This window comes from Mustela nivalis (assembly GCF_964662115.1).
Source record: "Mustela nivalis genome assembly, chromosome: 1".
Lineage (NCBI taxonomy): Eukaryota > Metazoa > Chordata > Mammalia > Carnivora > Mustelidae > Mustela > Mustela nivalis.
In genome coordinates this window covers 162827426-162850727 of record NC_139020.1, presented here as the reverse complement: position 1 = coordinate 162850727, position 23302 = coordinate 162827426, and the positions used below count along the sequence as shown (strand labels likewise).

The following is a 23302-nucleotide window of genomic DNA, read 5'->3' as shown; positions in this document are numbered from 1 at the left end:
TATATAATACCCAGTGCTCATTATATCACATGCCCTCCTTAATGTCCATCACCCAGTTACCCCAGCCCCCAACCTCCTCCTCCTCCCCTTTAGCAATTTGTTTCCTATGAACTTTTAACACGTTTGACAAGAGCTATTATTTCAGAAAGTTATGTATGTGGTAAACAGTTTTAAAAAGCAAGTCTATCTCCCACACTCAATTCAAGTGTCCCAGATCCTCTTTCCAGAAGCATTCATTGTTACCTATCCAAAGATGGCCTATATGAAAGAAAGGGAGGAAGGAGGGAGGTGGGTTTGTGTGTATTTTAAACTATGGTTTTAAATAACAATCACTTCTTTTCAAAAATATTTATGGATAATAGGGCATCTGGCTGGCTTAGTCAGAGAAACATGCAACTCTTGATCTCAGGGTCATGAATTCAAGCCCCATGTTGGGTGTAGAGATTACTTAAAAATAAATAAAACTTTAAAAAATACTTATGGGGGGCACCTGGGTGGCTCAATAGGTTAAGGATCTGACTCTTGGTTTCAGCTCAGGTCTTGATCTCAGGGTTGTGAGTTCAAGCCCCATGTTGGGCTCCACACCCAGCATGGAGCCTACTTAAAAAAACAAAACATAACAAAACAAAAAATTTATAGAATAACAGAATAATGAAAATGCCATCACCTTAAATTCTTAAATCAATATAGTACTTTACAGTTTTCAAAGCACTTTCAAGTGTATCAGCTCACTGATCTTCAAAACTAACAGCCTTTGGTAAACGTATTTCTACCTCAAAGAATCATCTAATTGAGTCATTTACTATATCCATCTCTCTCAGGTAGATAAAATTCAAATCAACACCAAATGAGAGCAGCTGTGTACTTAAGAAACAAAAAAAGCAACACACTTCCCAAGGAGGTTAACTATCTTCTGTTGGTAGCATATTTCAATTTCTTGAATCTATTGTCTGTAACTTACTGTTAATTTTTAAAATTTAAACTGCCATCAATATCACAGAAACATTTCAGAGTTACCATATATCTATTTCTAAATTAGTTTCTCTATTTTGGACTATTACTGCCAATATATTTGAATAAGAAAGCTATTCTCTATTCCTTACCTATTCTCATTACATCCATAATATACAGAATTGGTCTTATTAAGGGTCTCGTTTCATTAACAGAAGAGCAGTTATCAGTCTTCCTATTTTGATTACATAATACATAAGAACAACCCTTCAATACATGACACCACTACCTGATTTAAGGAGGGTTAATAATTCACAGGAAGACGTAGCACTTAACTTCTGGCTAAGTATAAACACCAAACATCATATTTCCAAGTATGAAACCAGTTGATGTCTGAAGTAACAGAGACAAAATAAAAACAGCATAAAAAGAGACATTGCACACATTTCCATGACTGAGTAGTCATCCAGTACAAAACTCCCTTGCATATGTTTCTGAGGTTGTAAATTACATATAATATTTCACTGTACCCATATAGTACTTAACATTAAAAAGGGTTCAAAAACTTATTTTAAAAATTGTGGTAAGGGACGCCTGGGTGGCTCAGTTGGTTAAGCAGCTGCCTTCGGCTCAGGTCATGATCCCAGCGTCCTGGGATCGAGTCCCACATTGGGCCCCTTGCTCTGCAGGGAGCCTGCTTCTCCCTCTGACTCTGCCTTCCACTCTTTCTGCCTGTGCTCGCTTTCACTCACGCTCTCTCTCTGACAAATAAATAAATAAAATCTTAAAAAAAAAAAAAAAATTGTGGTAAAATTTAAATAAAATTTGTCACTTTAGCCTTCAAAATACTTTTAAAAGACCCTACGTAAGGAAGTGAAAGATCCCTCTTCCTTTTATTGATAAGAATACAATCAGAGAAAAAATTAAGTAAGTCGTATATATTATCCCAAGACATAAACCCAGTGCTCACCCCAGCAGCACAGACACCAAGTCATAAACACAAAAGAAATCAGAAAGAAACTCAAAAGAAGGGATGTCTGGGTGGTTCAGTCATTTAAGCATCCAAGTCTTGATTTTGGCTCTGGTCATGATCTCAGAGTTGGGAGATCAATCCTGGTGTCGGGTACATGGAGTCTACTCTCCCTCTCATGTTGCCCCTCCCTCACCCCTCACACATGTCCACTCTCTCAAAAAAAATTTTTTTCCAGAGAAACTATTTTTGAAAAAAGGGTTTTATTATGAATTCAATTTATGATCAAATCCTCCCTAAATCTTAAGTTTATGTTAATACAAAACTGATAATAAATAATAGGACCCTATGAAATGTAGGAAGGACAAGAATAACATTTTTAGATAATCATATTTTCAAGGGCTCTCCATGTCTGGATCAAGTGATTTCAATAAATCGGTGGGAGAACTGGGGAGGGACGACCCAGAAGTCCTATTTCTCAGCCATTAATCTCTTCACAGGCCAACCCAAGATATACTGATATGATTCTTATATGTTTTTCACCATATGAAAAATTTTTTTTAAGATTTTTACTTATTTATTTAAGAGAGAGCACAAGCACACACACGAACAAGAGAGGACAAGAAGGGGAAGCAGCAGAAGGAAAGAGAGAGGCAGGCTCCCTGCTGAGCAAGGAGCTTGATGGGGGACTCTGACCCTCGAATCAAGACCTGAGCTGAAGGCAGATGCTCAACAGACTGAGCCACCCAGGTGCCCCTGAAAAATTGTAATATAGTAAGAGAAATCATTCAAACCAAGTAGGAAAGAAATGTGGTATGAACTGAAAAAGAATCAAGTCATCATTAATTTGCTGTTATTTTAATTATCTTTGATATGGAGAGTACCTTCTGTGTTGCTATACCTGTCCTAAGAACTTAGGCCTCCCATGAAAATATTAAAAACAAATGTGAACCCCGAACTGATAAAACTATTTGTTTATTTATTTACTGAATATTTTATTTATTTATTTGACATAGAGAGAGAAAGAGAGAGAGATTACAAGTGGCAGAGGGGGGGAAGCACACTCCCTGCTGAGCAGAGAGCCCGATGCTGGGCTCGATCCCAGGACCCTGAGATCATGATCTGAACGGAAGACAGAGGCTTAACCCACTGAGCCACCTAGGTGCCCTGATATAACTATTTAGATCCGTATCTGGAAAATTAAAGTCCAAGTTATCTTAGAACAAACTGTACAGAATTTATCTTTCATTTTAGAGGGATCAGGAAACCTATGTTCACATTTTCTTACATATGCATAAAAAAACAGTTGAAGGATAAATAAGAAACTGGTTACCTAAGGTGGCAGGGATATAAACCAGTAAAAAAGACACAGTTGGAAGCAAAATTTCAGTTAGGTAATTAAAAAAATAAAAAAGATTTATTTATTTGTTGGGAGAGAGAGAGGATAAACGGGAGGAGCAAGGGAATGGGGCTTGACCTCAGGACCCTGAGATCACCACCTGAGACAAAACCAAGAGTGAGACACTTAACCAATGGTGCCACCCAGGTGCCTCCACAACTTGGTAATTTTTAATTCTGGACTTATGAAAATCATTACCATTCAAAAGTAAAAGAAAAGGGTATAATATTTTACTGGAATAATCTATCTTAAAACCACTTCTCAAAGCCTCCTAACTTTTATCAATACCTCCTAAAAAACTGAAGTTCTTGGAAAAAAGGAAAAAACTGATTTTCTATTACCCACTTAAAAGATAGGGGAGGGAAGGTTAGAGCCAAAGTGACTTAAGACCTTCTGGATGTGTAATTCATTATATTTCATCTCTTAAAAATTATTATAGAAACTTAAGAGTAACTTTCTCTCTTTAACAGAAGTTCTTTAAAAGGCAATATAGTCTAAAGATTCAAATAAATGCATACAGTAAACTTCATACTACATTTAATATGACTTTATTAAATGAGCTATCTTATTGAAATCAATATTCCTCTGGCCAAAGAAAAAAAACTACAATTGCAAGAGACACTTAACCAAGTTCGACTGGTAAATTAAAACCCTATCGGACACTAATTTCAACTGCAGGGGAAAGAGCTGCTTTAAGGAAGTTACCCAAGTTAACTTACTATACTGTTTTCTATAACCATGTATAAATATGGAGAAACATGAGAGATGACAGTAGGATGACTAATACACCAGAAGCTTAGGAAGACAGTTGGTGTGGGTAAACAGAATGGGTTTGGAACTAGACCTAGTCTGAACCTGACTCTATCTCCTGATTTCGACAAATGACTTAACTTCTCCAAACCTGTTTCTTTAAAGACAAAATGAAGCTGATACCACCTAACTTGAACATTTGTTAGGAGAATTACATGGTAAGTCCACATAGGCAGGTTCCAGACTATTCTGACTAGCTCATACAGAGGATGCAGGGCAGAAAGAAAGATTTCCTTAGTGAATATTTTTTGAAGTCACATGTGAGAAAACCATGCAGAAAGAAAATAATCTAAAGTGGCAAAGAAAAGAGAGAAATTTTCTGGGAGTCAGGTAACTAGGATCTAGTCAAAAAGAAAGGTAACTAGGATCTAGTAAAAAAGAATTATGGAATATCTCTTTTTAAAAATGAAGATTTTTACTACATCTATTTCTTAATTCACTTGCTCCTTTTACAAGTTAGGTGTGAACATTCATTAGCCGAGAGGAATCATTTGAATACTCTAGGGCAAATATCCATGGTAAGTAAACACAGCTATCAAACTTAAGATAAAAAGAATCTAAATTGGGTATTAGGTTTAAAATCACTGCAAACATTTACATTTTCTTTCACAAAATTTCAACAGAATTTATACATGATCACATGAGTATCCTTTTGTTAAAATAGGAAATTGCTTTTTAAAATAAAAGATCATCTTCAGACAATTCTATACTTGTGGAATATTATTTCTTATTGGCAAAAATACTTGTTACTATAGTTGGAATCATAGAAAATTGCACGCAATTTCTAGTCAACTGTTTTTGACCTACAAAAACCTAATTTCACTTTCAGTGTTCAATGTGTGCCAGAAATACCATATACTGGGTTAAGACAGGTGATCTCAGGTAACATATGGGTTTAGCTGAAAAAAATAGAAGAGAATAGAATAGAATGCATTCACTGAAATTCAAAAAAGAAAACTTATTGACTTAACTATTCATTTCTCTTTCATATTTCAGCACCCATACAGACTGAAACAATTAAGAATATTATTTTTTCAAGGCATTACTGAATATATTCTATATTAAGGCCATTTGACAGAAAACCAATTTCCTTAGAATTGGTCCTAAACATACAGGACCTAAAAACCAAGTTAAAATGGAGGGGAGGGATGACAGAAAAAAAGAAATTAAAAGAGGTTACCTCTTTGAATATTTTTATATGATATACCTTCTATTTCTTCATGTTATAGAGAAGATATGCTCCTAATTCCCCCAAAGTGTCTTTTCTATAAATCACTACAGGGTATATAATATACAGTAAAAAGTGAAAAGCATAAAAGTTCAAAAAATAATTTGGAGAGAAATATTGGGAGCAAAATACCTAGAATGAAGTTATTTGCTAATTGGAAAATTATGGCTGGCTCTGAACTATTTCAGGCACTCTAGTGCAGAAAAATTACTGCCTTGAGAATCTACATATCTGCTTTTTAAATGTACTACATATTTGGAAGTATATAAAATAGAGATTGTTCAAAGAGAAACAAAAATTATTCTTTTTAAACTGCTTAGAAGAAATTTGGGGGCTTCTTGGCCCACTACCCCTAACACACATAGCTAGAGTTGGGAGAAGAGAAGCAAGGGAAATTTATTTTACTACTTCTAAAAAGTCCCTGTTAGGCTCAGCGATCCAAGAGATGAAATTTGTTGTGTGGATGGACGCAAGAGCTTTCTTTGCTCATTTCTGCCTGAGTGCACACATTTTACACTGAGGTCGCCTATGAAGAACTAAAAGGTTTTCCCTTAAGATAATAACACATTTCAGGATTTAACAATTCTGACTACCAACCAAGAAGTGAAGAATGCCTACTGATTTACTATTCGTTTAAGTTTCTGCCTGTAGGGAATGAACTGTGACACAATTCAGCCACCAACTACTATCTTTTTAGAATAGGCTTTTTAAAGAACAGAATTATTTTTTGAAATAAAGCTCAACTCTCAGCACACCTCTTTCCAAACGTGTTCCTGCACCAGTTAAATAGAGAGCTCGATGACTGGGTCGAGAGAGGGCTGGCCACAGCAGGGCAGATTGAGAAAATCCGCAGCCCCTCTTCCAGGAGAGGCTTTTTTTAAAGTTTGAATTTCTTAGGTTAAAAGAACTTTTCCCTCAAAGCTGCACAAATGGAACCTGCTTTTCAAGCAGAACTCTATAAAAAATTGCTTCGTGAGCCTTCTGGTTACTGCTTTTCACACACTCCTTCATTAACTATGCAAATTTCTTTTAACATTTTTATGCAGGTATTGCTCTTTGGACTACTTTATGGACATTTTCCCCAGTTTAATACTAAATTTTATAAACAAGCACCGATTCCACAGACCAATAAGGCTTTCTCATCTTGGTCAATAAGCTGCCAGATTAATTGCTAATTAAAGATGCACTTTTTCCCACTATTCTTTTTCACGCACACACACCCCCTTGGAAAGTATTTCAGAAGCAAACTATAACTTTCTCCAAATTCACAGATGACAGCTTTGGTCTTAGGGGAACAAAATCTGTAGTTGCCAGTGCAGTCAGCCTGAAACCTTTGTGTCTGTCAGAGGAAAGAACAAAAGGCAGCGCTTCCTCTCCCAGCCCCTCCTTAGCTCTGGAGGAAGGCAAGCTTGACAGTACAGTTCTAGAGAGAAAGGAAACCATGCCGAATCTAGTGAGAGTTTCCCCTAAACAAACACACAAAGCTACCCAAGCTACCCACCTTGGATAGCTGCCTCCTGAGGCTAAAGCGTTGAACCATGGTCACCCTGAGTAATCTTCAGACAAAGCAATCCACGAAGGGAAGGGTTTTGTTTGGTTTTGTTTTTAAAAAACAGCTTCTTGGAAAAGTCGGTGGCAAAACATTTTGAAGACTATCACAGAGGTCCAAAGAATGTCCCTGGGAGTCTTAGCAAACTTGGAACCACTTCATTGTTCCATCGGGAGATACTGCAAAGCCTACGTCCGAGAGGGCGGGCAGACCGCGGCAGGGAGGGGCAGAATCCTGGAGCTGCTTCGCCCAGTGCCAAGCTCGGTTAGCACTTCCTGTGAGTCAGCCGAGAGGGGTCCAGAGTGAAGGACCACCCCTTCTCTTTCCACCAAATCCTCAGCCTAGGATGCCGCTCTGGTGCCACCTGAGACTCCGGGGCCAAACCTGATATTCTGGTCTGTGTGGGGCGAGGAGTGGCGCACTGGGGTTAGAAAGCATCAGCCTCAAGCGGAAACCTGGCAACTGCAATTCTTCCCAGGCTAAAGCCCTCCCAGTGGAGGAGGTCCCCTGCAAAGAGTGACGCCCCCCTTCTCAACCTCCCCCTCAGGTAATCTGCTGGGTTAAATGGTGTGAATAAAAGGAGGTGGCAAAAAGCCCCTGACTGTACCAGCTATGCTCCCAGGAGACTCCTCCCACCTGGGCTCGGCAGCTGTCCGGCTTTGTCTAAGGTAATTGGCCAAGCCTTTCCCCTTATTCACCAGGAGGAGTCCCGCCTCAGGAAGGAATGTCAGGTGCAGAGTGGCATACTTCGAGGGTGACTTCAACTTCGTTACAGGGTGACTTCAACTTCCTTACCAAGTTAAAGAAACTAAGGCTGCCTCCTGAGCTAATTTACTGCTCTCAGAACGATGTAATTTTAAAGTCTACACACATAACAAAAAAAAAAACCCAGCTCAGAATGAATAAATGTAGGTAAAAGGTATGAAAATGACAATCCTGAGGCCAGCTGCAAAGATAAAAAATATTTTACTATCGTTTGCCAGTCTCTTCCTATTTGATTCTGCTGCCAACACCCAAGGCTTCATTTTCCTGAAATTTCCACTCTACATGCTCATCTCTGAATTGTTCATTATTCCTAAATGATTTTAAAAACTGACCAGGGCAGAACTTGTTGGCATATATGAATTTTCCTTGCTCTAGTGATTCTCAATTCCCTGTAAGCATGATTATGTTACATATAGCCTTTGCTGGAATAAACCTACTATGTGAGATCATTGTGTTAGACATTTCACATCTACTATCCTATTTATTTCTTAACACCCCCCCCGGAAACATGTATTAATATCCCAATTCTTCAGATAAGTAAAGCAGGAATATTCTAAGACATCAGTATTATCATTAGGAAATCATACAGTGTTACTAACTTTTCTCTTTTTGGTGAGAAAACTGAAAAATGAATTTCAAAAGACAGATCTTTTATACAATGGTTATTCTCAACCATGCCCTTGTCACACACTCCATTTTCCAGTTATCATCCAAATATAGTGCACAATTTTTAAAACTTCATATAATAAAATATCACACACATATTTCACAACACCTTAGGAAGCATACAAAAGATTTACCTACGTACCAGATTCGAGTAAGTAACAGGATGCTATAGCTCCAAAAAGTAATCACTCTGACCAAAATATATCTATTTTTACATATAAATATATATTATATTTATATATTACATATAAATATATAGAACCCACTTTATATATAAAATATATATATTCTATATAAAAATATATATTTATATATTTACATATATACATATATAAAGCCCACTTTATATATATATTTTTGCTTAGTGATTATTTATATATAAACTATATATAATTTATATATCATATTTATATATTATATATTATATATTCATTTATACATAATATATTATTTATATATATTTATATATAATAATTTATATATAAATTTTATTCCAAAAACCTTAAGTGGAGAATGGTTGAACATAATGAAACTATTTGTGAAATTCCAAAGCTAAGAAAACTTTAATCAACAACTATGACTAAAAGTAAAGTTCTCTCATATCTAAGGTTCAGAATATGCAATGTAACCTAATATTTAAACTGACTTAAATTTAAGTCCAAGTGGAAGACAGGCTGACAGAGAACCCGAGTTCTGTGTGTTTTCTGTTTTGTTTTATTTTTAAAAGCTAAGAATACCAGTACTTCCATATTTTTCCTACACAATGAAACTGAATACTCAGAAAATTTCTCCTGGTAATGAAAACCTAATGAGATGCCGGTGTGGAAATACTAAAATTCCTTACAGAAAGACATACTGTTTTAAGTATAAACATGAATTGCTTCTGATATAATCAACTGGAATCCCAGATAACTGCTAGACTGCAAAGAATTGCAAGAGTCTTTCTAACCCACCATCCCAAAGAAAGGAAAGAGGAAAAGGAATTAGAAAAAACTGTCAAGTCCACACACCTAGATACACAAAAAATATCAATCATGAATTGAACAGGATATATATATCCTCAAAGTCCCTGATATATATAAAAAGATTCACGGATGAAACAAATAGTGTTTTCATTCTAGGAGGAACTTACTCATTTCTTACCTATTAATATAAGGATAACCCTCTAATTGTTCAAATGCAACAAGACCTGTTAATAATCATTTCAGTGTATGACTGCAATCCAATCCTTGATGACAAAGAACTGAAAAGATCGTCAATAAATAGCTGTTAAGAGAAAAATTAGAATCTCTGAATATGATCTATTTTGAGGTGTGGGGCAGCAAAGGATGACTGCAGTAGACCAAGATCAAAGTTTACAAAAGAATAGCTAGAAAGGCAGAAGTGTATAACCTAGAGAAATATCAACAGCTCTGCAATCATTCTTTTATTACTCCAAGACCTGAATAAATAATGTCCTTTCAGTAATCTGTGATTGAAAATCCACAACCCCCTTACTCTATGCAGAAACAGACAGGACCTGTCCACAGGGTTCTTAATCTTTTTTGGATCACACACTCTTTAGGGATCTGTTAAAAGCTATGAACTCAGTCACTGGAGTGATGACATAAAATTTATGAATGGACATACCCAGTGTTTTCGACACAATTCCAAATAGTCAATGAATTCCCCTAAAGCTTGTCCAAACACCCCATTTTAAGAAATTGGTTAAGTTCCCTTGGGGTGCCTGCGTGGCTCAATGGTTAAGCACCCAACTCTTGATTTTGGCTCAAGTCATGATCTCAGGGTACTGAGACTGATCCTTGGGTCAGGTTCTGAGTATGGAGCCCATTTGAGATTCTCTCTATCCCTCTCTCTGCCCCTCCCTACCCTCACAAGCTCTCTCTCAAACAAAAACAAAAACAAAAAAACCTCTTGACCCCATCATAACTAAAAAAGAGATGAACATCAATCACTAAGCAATCCTGTCTTCTGCTTTCTACCAGAGTTAAGAGTTTTAAGTAGATTTAGGAGCCAGAAAAAAAAGTCTGCCTTTAACATGTTGGCCCCAGCTCCCCTTACATTTTCCTTATTTGTTTGTCAAATAATAATCTACTTCCAAAGCCACAAATAATCTTCAGTAAATGGCATTTTATTTGCTTTAGTTTTTATTATCTTTGTAGAAAAATATTTTACTCTCCTTATTTTATCATATATAACCCTACACTAGGAATAAACATTAGTACCGATCTTATTATACATTGTCCTGCATGTGCATAAACCTATGTATGTTTAGTTTATAAAAAATTAAAAATTAAAAATTAAAAAAATTAAAAAAAAAAAACCTATGTATGTTTGTTTTAACTAGGACTATACTGCTTTCTGATTTACTTTATCACTTAAAAAGTGCAAAACAGGGAAGCCTAGATGGCACAGTCACTTAAGTAGCCAACTCTTGGTTTCAGCTCAGGTCATGATCTCAGGGTCATGAGATAGGGCCCTGCCTCAGGCTCAGCACTGAGCATGGAGTCTGCTTAGATTCTCTCTCCCTCTCTCTTTGCCCCTCCCCCCATCTCTTTAAAATAAATAAATCTTAAAAAAATGAGGGCTGCTAGAAGGGAGGTGGTGGAGTAAAATAGCATAATTGGGTTATGGACATTAAGGAGGGCACCTGATATGATGAGCACTGGATGTTACATGCTACCTATAAATTACTGAATGCTACATCTGAAACTAATGATGTACTATAAGCTGGCCAACTAAATTTAAAAAAAAATTATTAAAAAAAAAAGTCCAAAGTAACAACAGAAAAACACAAATACCTTGAGTAAATATTTATAAAACTTAAATAATCATCCCAATTTAGCTGGTTTTTATATTTGAAACACCTGTCCCTCCCCCCTTTACACCAACTTCATTCTTAAAATTCTATATAAACACATTTTGCTCATTTATTTATTTATTTTTTAGAAGATTTTATTTATTTATTTGACAGAGAGAGGAGAGATCACAAGTAGGCAGAGAGGCAGGCAGAGAGAGGGGGAAGCAGGCTCACCGCCTAGCAGAGAGCCCAATGCGGGGCTCGATCCCAGGACCCTGAGACCATGACCTGAGCCGAAAGGCAGAGGCTTAACCCACTGAGCCACCCAGGCGCCCCTGTTTATTTATTTATTAAAGATTTTATTTATTTATTTGACAGAGAGAGATCACAAGCAGGCAGAGAGAGAGAGGAGAAAGCAGGCTCCCCGCTGAGCAGAGGGCCCGATGTGGGGCTCGATCCCAGGACTCTGAGATCATGACCCGAGCCGAAGGCAGCGGCTTAACCCACTGAGCCACCCAGGCGCCCCATATAAACACATTTTAAAATAAATTGATATTAAAGTTGTATATTACTGAATATCATGCAATACAAACTATGCTTTTATAGAGAAGTAAACTAAGGTTCAAAAAGATTTTTTCAAACTTGCCCCTAAATCACTGAGTTGGTATTAGAGACGGAACTGGAATCCCAAATACAAATTTCACTACATTGCTACTTCCATTACATCATGCTTCCTCTTATTCTTAACAATTTAAAACGCACTAAAAAACAAACGCTACTTAAGATATTCATGCAATAAAGTTTTTCTGAAACTGAATAATTATTCTTTTTTTTTTTTTAATGTTACCCTTTACACTTTAAGTTGAGTGAGTCTCCTCGAAGCTTGGCACAACTGAAGAACTCTTACACAGAGTTATATTAAATAAATCATGTTTAAACATCATTGTGGATTTTAACCAGAGTCCTGTAATAACCCAGAAGTAACAGGAGCCAGAAGTAACAGTGCCAGCTAGCTGTCAGTCAATAAAACTAAGCCTACGAATTGAATAGGCTTTCATTAAGCAACACGTCATTTCAGAAAGCCCCCTTTCATTCACGCACTAAACAATTATTCATGACACCCTTTACTTTTAAGGAAGTCACAATCTAGTAAGGAAACAAAACTTAAACAATTGTCATTAATATGGCAAGTGCTATAATACCAGGAACAGTAATGACAAAAGGAGTGATGAACTTTTATGGGAAAAAGAAAGTCTTAAATCCGGAGTCTTTAAGGTTGGAGAGGTATTTTGCAAATGGACAAAAAAGGGAAGGGCATTCCATAAAGCAGAAAAAATACAAGTTAAGGACACAGAAATGTGATTCTAGTGGTAGATAAAACTTTTTCACAGTAAAATGCAATATGTTTTTAGCCTATAGTGTTCAGAATATTTTTTGTGGAAATATGTTTGTGGAATGGGGCTGTAGGCTGTAACAAAATTCAGTTATTCCTCCTTTCTAAACTGCACATTATTTGCCACTTTTATATAAATGGCCCAAATGGGAAGAACCCAACATTAATAAATAATAATGTGATAGGTTCTCTCTTTATAGAAGCTATGACTCTTTTAGTTACTGCCTCCCTTTAAAACAAGGAAGAAGGAAATCTACTTTCAAAAAAATTAGTAAATAATGCTGTTAGCTTTGAACTCCTCTGGCAACTAAGGTCCCTTAAATGATAGGAGATTACTATCTTGCAAAAACAAATTTCATTTGGCAATCCCACAACAGGTAACAATACAGATACCACATTTTACCTACATAGAACGGATTAAGTAATTTGTGTAGTTATTTATAAAGGTCCAAGCCACTGTCAATATAACTAACCCTGATGGTAGTACATTTTACTAAGTAGCAAAAAGTTAAAAGATGATAATGATCAAAAAATCTGAATACCTCTTGTATTTAATTCCATAAGTAACTCATTGTGATAGCTGATTTAAAGAACAGTTAAGGGGCGCCTGGGTGGCTCAGTGGGTTGAGCCTCTGCCTTTGGCTCAGGTCACGCACGGTCTCGGGGTCTTGGGATGGAGCCCCGCATGGGGGGGGGTCTCTGCTCAGCGGGGAGCCTGCTTCCCTCTCCCCCTCTGCCTGCCTCTCTGCCTACTTTGCTCTCTCTGTCAAAAATAAAATAAAATAAAGAACAGTCAATCACATCAAATAGCATTTTTATTTTAGTGAACTGGGCATGGCTCTTTCAAATATGCTAAACTAAGGTTGTCCCCTTCTATATCAGCAATATTTTAAGATTTGCATTTATTTCCCCCCAAAAAAACTCATGCCGTGCATCACCTGCAGTAAACACATACATGGAAGAACAAAAGAAGAAAAGATAGAGAAGAGAGAGGAAAAAAGTGTATTATATGAATACCAAGTGGCAAAATACTAACAAGACTATTATTTACTATGTTGCAAAGAACACTCAGTAAGATTATAAATATAGAATAATTAAACACCACAAAAACAAGTCCTTAAACCAGTTTACAAGGTGTTCCAGGTGCTGGTCCCTGCTTTCCCTCTCTAGACATCTCATTCTACTTTAAACTTAATTCCAAATTTCAGCTTAAAGGTCCGTACCTTTTGGAAAGCCTCTTCTATATCAGCCCTCACCAAACCCTTTCTCCACCTTACCAGTTGATTCTTTCTTACAACACTGTATAGTAGTCTCCCCCTCATCTGTGGAGGATTCTTTTAAGACCTCCAGGGAATGACTAAAACTGTGGATAGGATTGCACCCTATATATGCAATGTGTTTTCCTAGACATACTTACTTATGATAAAATTTATAAATTAGGCAGTTAGAAATTAATAATAACCAGTAATAAAATATAACATTATAACCATATGCTGTAATTAAAAGTTATATCAATGTGATCTCTTTCAAAATATCTTCTTGTACTGTATTCACCCTTCTTCTTGTGAAGATCTGAGATGATAAAATGCCTACATGAGATGAAGTAAGGTGAATGATGTAGGCATTGTGACATATCGTTAAGCTACTACTGGCCTTGGGGCACCTGGGCAGCTCAATTGATTAAGTGTCAGACTCTTGATTTCGGCTCAGGTCATGATCTCAGGGTCATGAGAGCAAGCCACACATCAGGCTCCCTGCTCAGCAAGGAGTCTGCTTGAGGGTCTCTCTCCCTCTGCCCCTCCCTCCAATTGTGCATGCTCCCTCTTTCTCTAAAATAAGTAAATCTTAAAAAAAAAAAAAAAAAGCTACTACTGACCTTCTGACTATACATCAAGAGAATTATCTCCTTCTGGGCTGCAGTAAAAAGCAAAACCATGGTTAAGGGGGACTGCTGTATTGTAATCTGTTCCTCTTCATCCCCTTCATCAAAACATAAGTTTCTTAGGGGCAGGGACCCTAATATGCTCATAGGGGTATTCTGATACCTACTAAGTCCTTAAATATGTATTGAATAAATGGTTTCAAAATATAAGGCAGTGTTCAATGGCCCTATACAAATTCAAAAGTTTCTAAGACATTCTGGAATTCCTTCTCTCTCCCCTCAACCATCTCCCATACCCCCAAACTCTCTGATCTTTCTGCCTAATTAAATTTTACTTACTCTTCTATTCCATTCTTGTAAGGATTAATTTTATTAACCATTTGTCAATTATTTCCCATTTATGGAATACTTTTTGTGATTTAGTACTTTCCAATAAAAAATTTCCTATGAAAATTCAGAAAATAGAGTAAAATATAAAGAGTAAGAAACTGTTCAAAATTGTCACACACAGAAGTAACTACTACCATGTTTTAATGGATTTTCATCTGGGATTCTTCTCATTCTTTAATTATGTAAGTAATGTATGAATGCTTAATAGTTGTAGCCACTATTATCAGTTTATCCTTCTTTTACAATGAACTTCTACTACTTACCTATAAAAGTATGCAGTATTATCTTCAGTTAGCTTGGTTTGTTTCTTAACCCAACTAATATCATAATTACATATTAATTAGAACTTCCTTTGCTATGGTCTGAATGTTTGTGTTCTCCCAAAAGTCATATGTTGAAATGTTAAAGCCTGATGTGATATTAAGAGGTGGGAACTCTGGGAGGTACTACATTTATCAGGCTTGATTAGTGCTCTAGAGCTACCTAGCCCCTTCCAACATGTGAGGACACAACAAAATGTCTACAAACTGGGAGAGGGCCCTCATGCTATGCTGGCACCCTGATCTCAGACTTCCAGCCTCCAGAACTGTGAAAAATAAAATTCTATTGTTTATAAACTATCCAGTCTGGTATTTTGTCATAGTGGCCTAAACAAACTAAGATACCGGCTTTTAAAAATTCAAGAATTTACTCAGAAAAATTTGTCGGGATATACGGATCTCTACTGTTGCTACATAATATTCCATAGTACAGACAGAACAGTTTATTTAGTTTAGTTTATTATTTTATTTAGTTTATTTTTCTTGATGACAATTTAAATTATTTCTCATTTTTGCTACTAGAAACAACAGTGCCATGTACATACCTACTTTTGGACACATGATATTTCTTTCTCCAGGACAGATACTAAGACATGACCCTACCCATTCAAGGTCCAGCCCGAACTCATTTTCTTCAGAAGACAACCCTGTCCACTTCAGTTCACTGTCATTTCTGCTTTTGTATAACTCATAGTGATAGTTCTTACACTTTGGTATTTGCTATTCAGGTCCTGTACTGTTATTTAGTTTTTTAAGCATTAAGCATAGGATTCTATCTTGTATTTTCTGTATGCTGATTGTATAGTATGTTAAACAGAGCAGACAGTAAGTATTTATGAAATGCCCTGAAAATCTTAAAAGAAACATTAATCTTGTCTGATAGGATATGTAACTGTCCTATTACCTTATTTCCTTATTCCAATATAAAAGATTATACAAACTCTAACACTGAACTATTACTGCTTTAGATTTCATTTTCTCCATTTGTAGACCTCACAAAGGAGAAAACCAAATGCCTTACTCAAGTCCAAAATGCCTTACTCAAGACCAAAATCTAACTCCCTTTTAATTTCATGTCTCATGAAGAGAAACATTATCTGGCAGAACTTATACAAAAAAATTGATACTAGGGAGACTTACATCAACAAATTGGCAGACTAGATCTAGGCCTTCCTTCTCCCATAGAGGCACTAAGTTAACAATATATGGACCAAAATACTGCTACAAAAACTCTAGAGAATAGGTGAGAAGCTATTGCGCCCACACATAACATGATGAACAAGACACGGTAACAGTGAAACTTGTGGTGTCTGGTGCACACATTCATGCTACTTCCCCTGCAGAACATAATATGGAACAACCTGAAAGAAACACCCCATCCAAATGTTTCTCCCTCAGAAACACAAACAGAACAGACTAAATGTCCTATATTCTGGTTGTCTGAGGGCTGCCTGAGGGACTGGTTTCTGTCTTGGCTGACTCAAGCACAGAAATGACAAGAATAAGAGTTGAGAAGGTGCTGCAAGTAATAGGTAAGTAGCACCTTAGAGCTGCATATCTGTAGGCAAATACCAGGGGGGAGCTAAGATCAGAAATGGTTCGAGAAGTTCTAGAACCTCGAGCTAGGCTGATTAGTGAAGATATCCCCACGCAGAAATTCAGTATGCAAAGACTGGTTATTTTTTCAAATGTCCAAATCCCAGCATCCCCACCCCTCAAAAAACAAAAAGAGAAAAAGCAAGCAAACAAACAGGGAAACGTGGTCCAATTAAAGGAACAAAATAAACTCCAGAAACAGGCCTTAAAGACCTATCTGAAGAAACACAGACCTATAAGGTGCCAGACAAAAAAATTTAAAATAAGTCATAAAAATGTTCAATCAGCTAAAAGAGAACACAACTAAAAGAAAACAGGAAAATGATGCATGAACGTAATGAAAGTTACCGACAAAGAGACAGAAACTATACAAAGAAAAATTCTAGAGCCAAAAAGTACAATAACTGGATGGAAAATTTCACTGGAAGGGCTCAAGATCAGAGCTCAACAGGCAGAAGAACCAGTGAACTTGAAGGCAGCTCATTTGAAATCAGAGTCAGAGGAGCAAAAAGAATGAAGAAAAGTAAACAGAGCTAAGGGACTAATGGGAGGGAAACTATCAAGTTGGAAAAAAAAGTATTTTATATATATATACACATATATATATGTATATATATATATATATATATAAATGGTCTCTAGTAAAGATTAATACATGGAAAATATAGTAACCTGTACTACTATAAATTTGGTGCATAGAATTTTAATGACAAGAACAAAAAAACGTATAAGTCTATGTTAATGGGTATACAATATATAAATATGTAATTTGTGTTCCTGGATGGCTCATTCAATTAAGTGTCTGCCTTGGGCTCAGATCATGATCCCAGGGTCCTGGGATTGAGCCCTGCATTGGGCTCCTTGCTCAGCAGGGAGTCTGCTTCTTCCCCTACCTGCCAACTCTCTTGTTCTCTCTCCCTCAAGTAAATAAAATCTTTAAAAAAATATACGTAATTTGTGACATTAATAACATAAAAGGGAGGGTGGAGCTGTAAAGCAGTAGAGCTTATGTGATTTAAATTAATGGTTTAAAAAATGCTATAACTTTAACATGTTTTATGTAATTTCAGTGATAACTAGAAATAAAGTATCTACAGAATATACACTAAAGGAAATAAGGAGGATATCAAAGCACATCACTAGAGTAGTCCCTCTTTATAAGTTTCAGTTTTTCAAGGTTTCAATTACTGTGGTCAAGTGCAATCTAGAAGATGATCCTCCTTCTGATGTATCCTCAGAAGATCAATAGAAGCTAACTGCTACATTACAATGCCTTTGTCATTCACCTCACTTCATCTCATTGCATTTTATTATCGCACATCAGCCCGAAAAGAAGGATGAATACAATACAGTAGGACACTTTGAGAAAGAGACCACAGTCACCTAAATTTTATTATCATACATTGCTATAATTGTTCTATTATCGTCATTGTTAATCTCTTACTGTGCCTAATTTACAAATTAATGTTTATCATAAGTATGAATGTATAGGAGAAAACAGTGTATTTTGAGTTCAGTACCATGCACAGTGTCAGGCCTCCACCAGGGGTCTTGGAATGTATCCTCCACAGATAAGGGAGTACTAATATACAAAAAATAAACAAAACACAAAGGAAAGCAGTGAAAAAGGAGAGGAGAGACCAAATAACAAAACAATAGTTAAGTCCTTCTCTATTAGTAATTACTTTACATGTAAATGCATCTACACAAAACCTAAATACGGACATACAGAGACGCTTTATTCATAACTGCCCAAACTTAGAGCAACTCAGATGTCCTTCATTAGGTGAACGGATAAACTGTACTATATTCAAACAATGGTATATTATTCATGATGAAAAGAAATGAGGTACCAAGCCACGAAGACACAGAGAGAAACCTTAAATCCATATTACTAAGAAAAGAGGACAATCTGAAAAATTACAAATGGTACAATTCCAACCACAGGACATTCTGAAAAAGGCAAAACTATGAAGACAGTAAAAAACAAAAACAAAAACAAAACAAAAAAAAAACTGTGGTGCCCAGGGGCTGGAGGTGGAGGCGAGGGAAGGGATAGACAGGCAGAACACAAGATTTTTAGGGCAGTGAAAATACTGATACTTTAATAGTGGATACATGTCATTATACATTTGTCCAAACTCACCACACGTACAACACCAAGAATGAACCCTAATGCAAAATATGGGCTTTGGGTGATTTTGATGTGTCAATGTAAGTTCATCAATTATTACAGATGTAGTGGGGGATGTTAATAATGGAGAAGGCTATGCATGTGTGGGAGTATGGGAACTCTCTGAAATTTGCTATAAACCTGAAACTGCTCTAAAAAAAAAAAAAAGAAACCTTTTGGGGCACCTGGGTGGCTCAGACAATTAAGTGTCTGCCTTTGGCTCAGGTCATGACTCCCTGCTCAGTGGGGAGCCTGCTTCCCCCTCTCCCTCTGCAGCTCCCCCTGCTTGTGCGCTCTCTCTCTCCCTCCTTCCCTCTGTCAATTAAATTAATAACATCTTTAAAAATAAATAAAAATGAATAAATCTCAAAAGATCTAAATGGACTAAAACCACAGGATCTAACTATATGCTATCTACAAGCAACTCACTTTGGAGTTAAGAACATACATAGGCTGCAAGTGGAAGGATGGAAAAAGTCCATGAAAAGTGTAACCAAAAGAGAGTAGAAATGGTTATACGAATACCAGACAAAATAGACTTCCAATCAAAACCTGTAACAAGAGACAAAGGAGGATATAATGACAAATAGGTCAGGTCACCTAAAGAAATTTAACAATTATAAATATTTATGCACCAAACCTCAGAGCTCCTAAATATATAAAGCAAAATGAAAGAACTGAAAGGAAAACTGCCAGCAACACAAGAGATTTCATACTCTTCTTCCAAAAATGGATAGAACAATGAGATAGAAGATCGATAACAGATGACTTTAATAACATTATAAACTAATTAGAATGAAAAAACATAGAACACTTCCACCCAACAACAGCAGAATATACATTCTTCTCAAGTGCACATGAAACATTCTACAAGACAGATCACAGGTTAGGACAACAAGTCTTAACAAACTGAAAAATTTTGAAATCATACAAAGTTATGCTCACAATGGAATGAAATAGAAGGAAAACCGGAAAATCTACAGTTGTATGGAAATTAAACAACACACTCTTGGCCAACCAATGGGTCAAAGAAGAAGTCACAAGATAAATAAGAAATACCTAGGGATGCCTGGGTGGCTCAGTTGGTTGGACAACTGCTTTCGGCTCAGGTTATGATCCCGGAGTCCCGGGATCGAGTCCCGCATCAGGCTCCCAGCTCCACGAGGAGTCTGCTTCTCCCTCTGACCTTCTCCTCGCTCATGCTCTCTCTCACTGTCTCTCTCTCAAATAAATAAATAAAATCTTTAAAAAAAAAAAAAAGAAATACCTAGAGACAAATGGAAAAGAAAATACAACATATCAAAACTTACTAAGTATAGCAAAAGCAGTGCTAAGAGGAAACAATGCAGCAGTAAGTGAGTACATTAAAAAAGAAAGATCTTAACCTAACTGTGCACCTAAAGAAACTAGAAAAACTAAATCCAAAGATGGAAAGAAATAATAAAGATTAGAGCAGTAATAGAGAACAGAACAAAAGAAAAAGATCAATGAAACCAAGAGTTGCCAACAAAGTTAACAAAGCTTTATTTAGCTAGACTAGGAGAGAGCATGAGAGCCAGCATGTGGGTGTGTGAGCAGGAGAAAACTAAAATCATAAATGTAAGCAGGGACATTACAATCAAATCCACATTATAAAAAGAATTATAAGAGAATACCATGAAGAACTGGTAAGCCAACAAAATGGCTAAGAAAAAAAAATGCAGGGACGCCTGGGTGGCTCAGTTCGTTAAGCAGCTGCCTTCAGCTCAGGTCATCATCCCAGCGTCATGGGATCGAGTCCCACATCGGGCTCCTTGCTCCGCAGGGAGCCTGCTTCTCCCTCTGACTCTGCCTGTGCTCACTCTCACTCGCTCTCTCTCTGACAGATAAATAAATAAAATCTTTAAAAAAAAAATGCACAAATTCCTAGAAATACACAATATAACCAAGACTGAATTGTAAAGAAATAGAAAATCTTGAGGCATCTGGGTGGCTCTGTTGATTCAGCATCTGCTTTTAGTTCAGGTCACGATCCTCCCCTGCATTGGGGGGGTCCCTGCTCAGTGGAGAGTCTACTTCTCCCTCTTCCTCTACCCCTCCCCCTCTGCTCATGCTCTGTCTCTCACTTTCAGTCTCTCAAATAAATAAGTAAATCTTTAAAAAAAAGAAAAAAAAATAGAAAATATCAACAGATCAGTAACAGGAAAAGAAAATTAATCATTAATCAAAAGGTCTCAAGAAAGTAAAGCTCAGGATCAACCAGATGGCATTGATGGAGAGCATTCCACCAAACCTTAAAAAAAATTACCATAGATCCTCCTAAAACTCTTCAAAAAAGCTTAAAAGGAGAGAACACTTCCAAGTTCATTCTATAAGGTCAGAATAATCCGTTTCCTCAAGCCAGACAAAGACACTACAGAAAAACTACATTACCAATATCAGTAATGAATATCAATGTAAAACTCCTCAAAAAAATAATAGCAAAGTGAATTCAACAGTACATTAAAAGGATTATACACTACAACCAAGTGGGACTTATTCTAGGAATGCAAAGTATTTCAACATATGAAATGTGATTAATGTAATGTAAAATTAATGTGATAATGTAAGAAGGAAAAAAATTACATGATCCTCTAAAATTGATGCAGAAAAAGCACCTGGCAAGACTCAAGACATTTTCATGATAATAACACACAAAAACATACAAAGGATTAGAAGGAAACTACCACAACAGGAAAAAAAAAAAAAAGCCATTAATGGAAAGCCCACAGCTGACATCATACTCAATGGTGAAAAACTGAAAACTTAAGACCAGAAATAAGGCAAGGATGTCTGCTCTTGCCATCTCTATTCAACATAGTGCTAGAAGTCCTAGCTAGAACAATTAAGCAAGAAAAATAAATAAAAATGAATAAAAGGCACCCAAATTGGAAAGGGGAAAAAAATTGTATCTGTTCACAGATGACATGAATTTATATAGAGAAAACCCTATCGATTTTACACAAAAAGATGTTAACACTAATAAATGAATTCAACAAAGTTGGAGGACACAATATCCACACAAAAAAAATCAGTTGTGTTTCAACAACTAATAATTAATAATCTGAAGAAATTAAGAAAATAATTCCATTTAAAATAGCATCAAAAAGAATAAAATATTTAAGGGGCACCTGGGTGGCTCAGTCTTGGTCGAGATCCCTGGGTCCTGGGATCGAGCCCCTGGTCGAGCCTGCTTCTCCCTCTCCCACTGCCCCTGCTTGTGTTCCCTCTCTAGCTGTGTCAATCTCAAATAAATACATAAAATATTTTTAAAAAAGAATAAAATATTTAAGAATAAGCCTAACCAAAAAGAAAGACCTGTACACTGGAAATTACAAAACACTGGAGAAGGAAATTTAAAAAGACACAGGTAAAAGGAAAGATATCTTATAGTCAAGGATTGGAAGACTTAATATCGTCAAGGTGTCCATACTACTCTAATCAAATTACAGACTCAACAAAGTCCCTACCAGTATCTCTGTGGTGTGGTTTAAAAAGTTTTGTTTTGTTTTTGTTTTTTTTTTGCAGGAACAGAAAAATCTACCCTAAAATTCATATGGAATCTCAGAGGCTTCAGAATAGACAAAACAATTTTGAAAAAGAACATAGAGGACTCATATTTCCCGATTTCAAAGCATTTTACAGGGGTGCCTGGCCGGCTCAGTCAGGATAGCATGTGACTCTTGATCTCAGGGTTATGAGTTCAAGCCCCACACTGGATAGAAAGATTACTTAAAAATAAAATCTAAAAACAAGACAAAACAAAAACCAAAACACTTTACAAAGATGCAGTTATCAGAACAGCACTGGACCGGAATAAAGACAAAGATCAGGGATGCTTGGATTCCTCAGTTGGTTAAGTGTCTGTCTTTGGCTCAGTTCATGATCCCAGAGTCCTGGGATGGAGTCCCCCACCAGGTTCCCTGCTCAGTGGGAAGCCTGCTTCTCTCTCCACCTGCTGCTCCCCCTGCTTGTGTGTATACACACACTCACTCTCCCTCTCTGACAAATAAATAAATAATCTAAAAAAATACCAAAAAACAAAGACCAGTAAGACAGAATAGAGAATACAGAAATAAACCTTCACGTATATGTTCAAATAATTTTTTAACACAGGTGCTAAACCCACTCATTGGAATAAGGAACAGTCTCTTCAACAAATGGTGCTGGGAAAACTAGATGGTCACATGCAAAAGAATGAAATTGGAACTTCATCTTATACCATATAAAATATTTAACTCAAAGGAAACAAGAAGCAGAAAGAGACTAATATAACTTTATTAATCTTAAAGACTTTTGTGTAAAGCAAACATCAGAGCAAAAAGGAAATCTCCATAATGGGAGAAAATGTTTACGAATCATGTATTTAATAAGGAGTTAATATCCAGCATA

The 23302-nt window shown here is 36.5% G+C and overlaps 1 protein-coding gene across 13 annotated transcripts in view; it reads right to left on the bottom strand.

The window, feature by feature from the left end:
* TMCC1 (transmembrane and coiled-coil domain family 1) overlaps positions 1-23302 on the bottom strand; it is a 256200-nt gene that overhangs the window by 122666 nt on the left and 110232 nt on the right. Inside the window, exon 1 of one of the 13 annotated variants that reach the window (XM_082748096.1) lies at positions 6860-7368. The exons of the other annotated variants lie outside the window; for them this stretch is intronic. Coding sequence (XP_082604222.1) covers positions 6860-6898 — 39 coding nt within the window. The 5' untranslated portion in view covers positions 6899-7368. Of the gene's footprint in view, positions 1-6859; positions 7369-23302 lie in introns of those variants that run through there. 13 annotated transcript variants of the gene reach the window in all.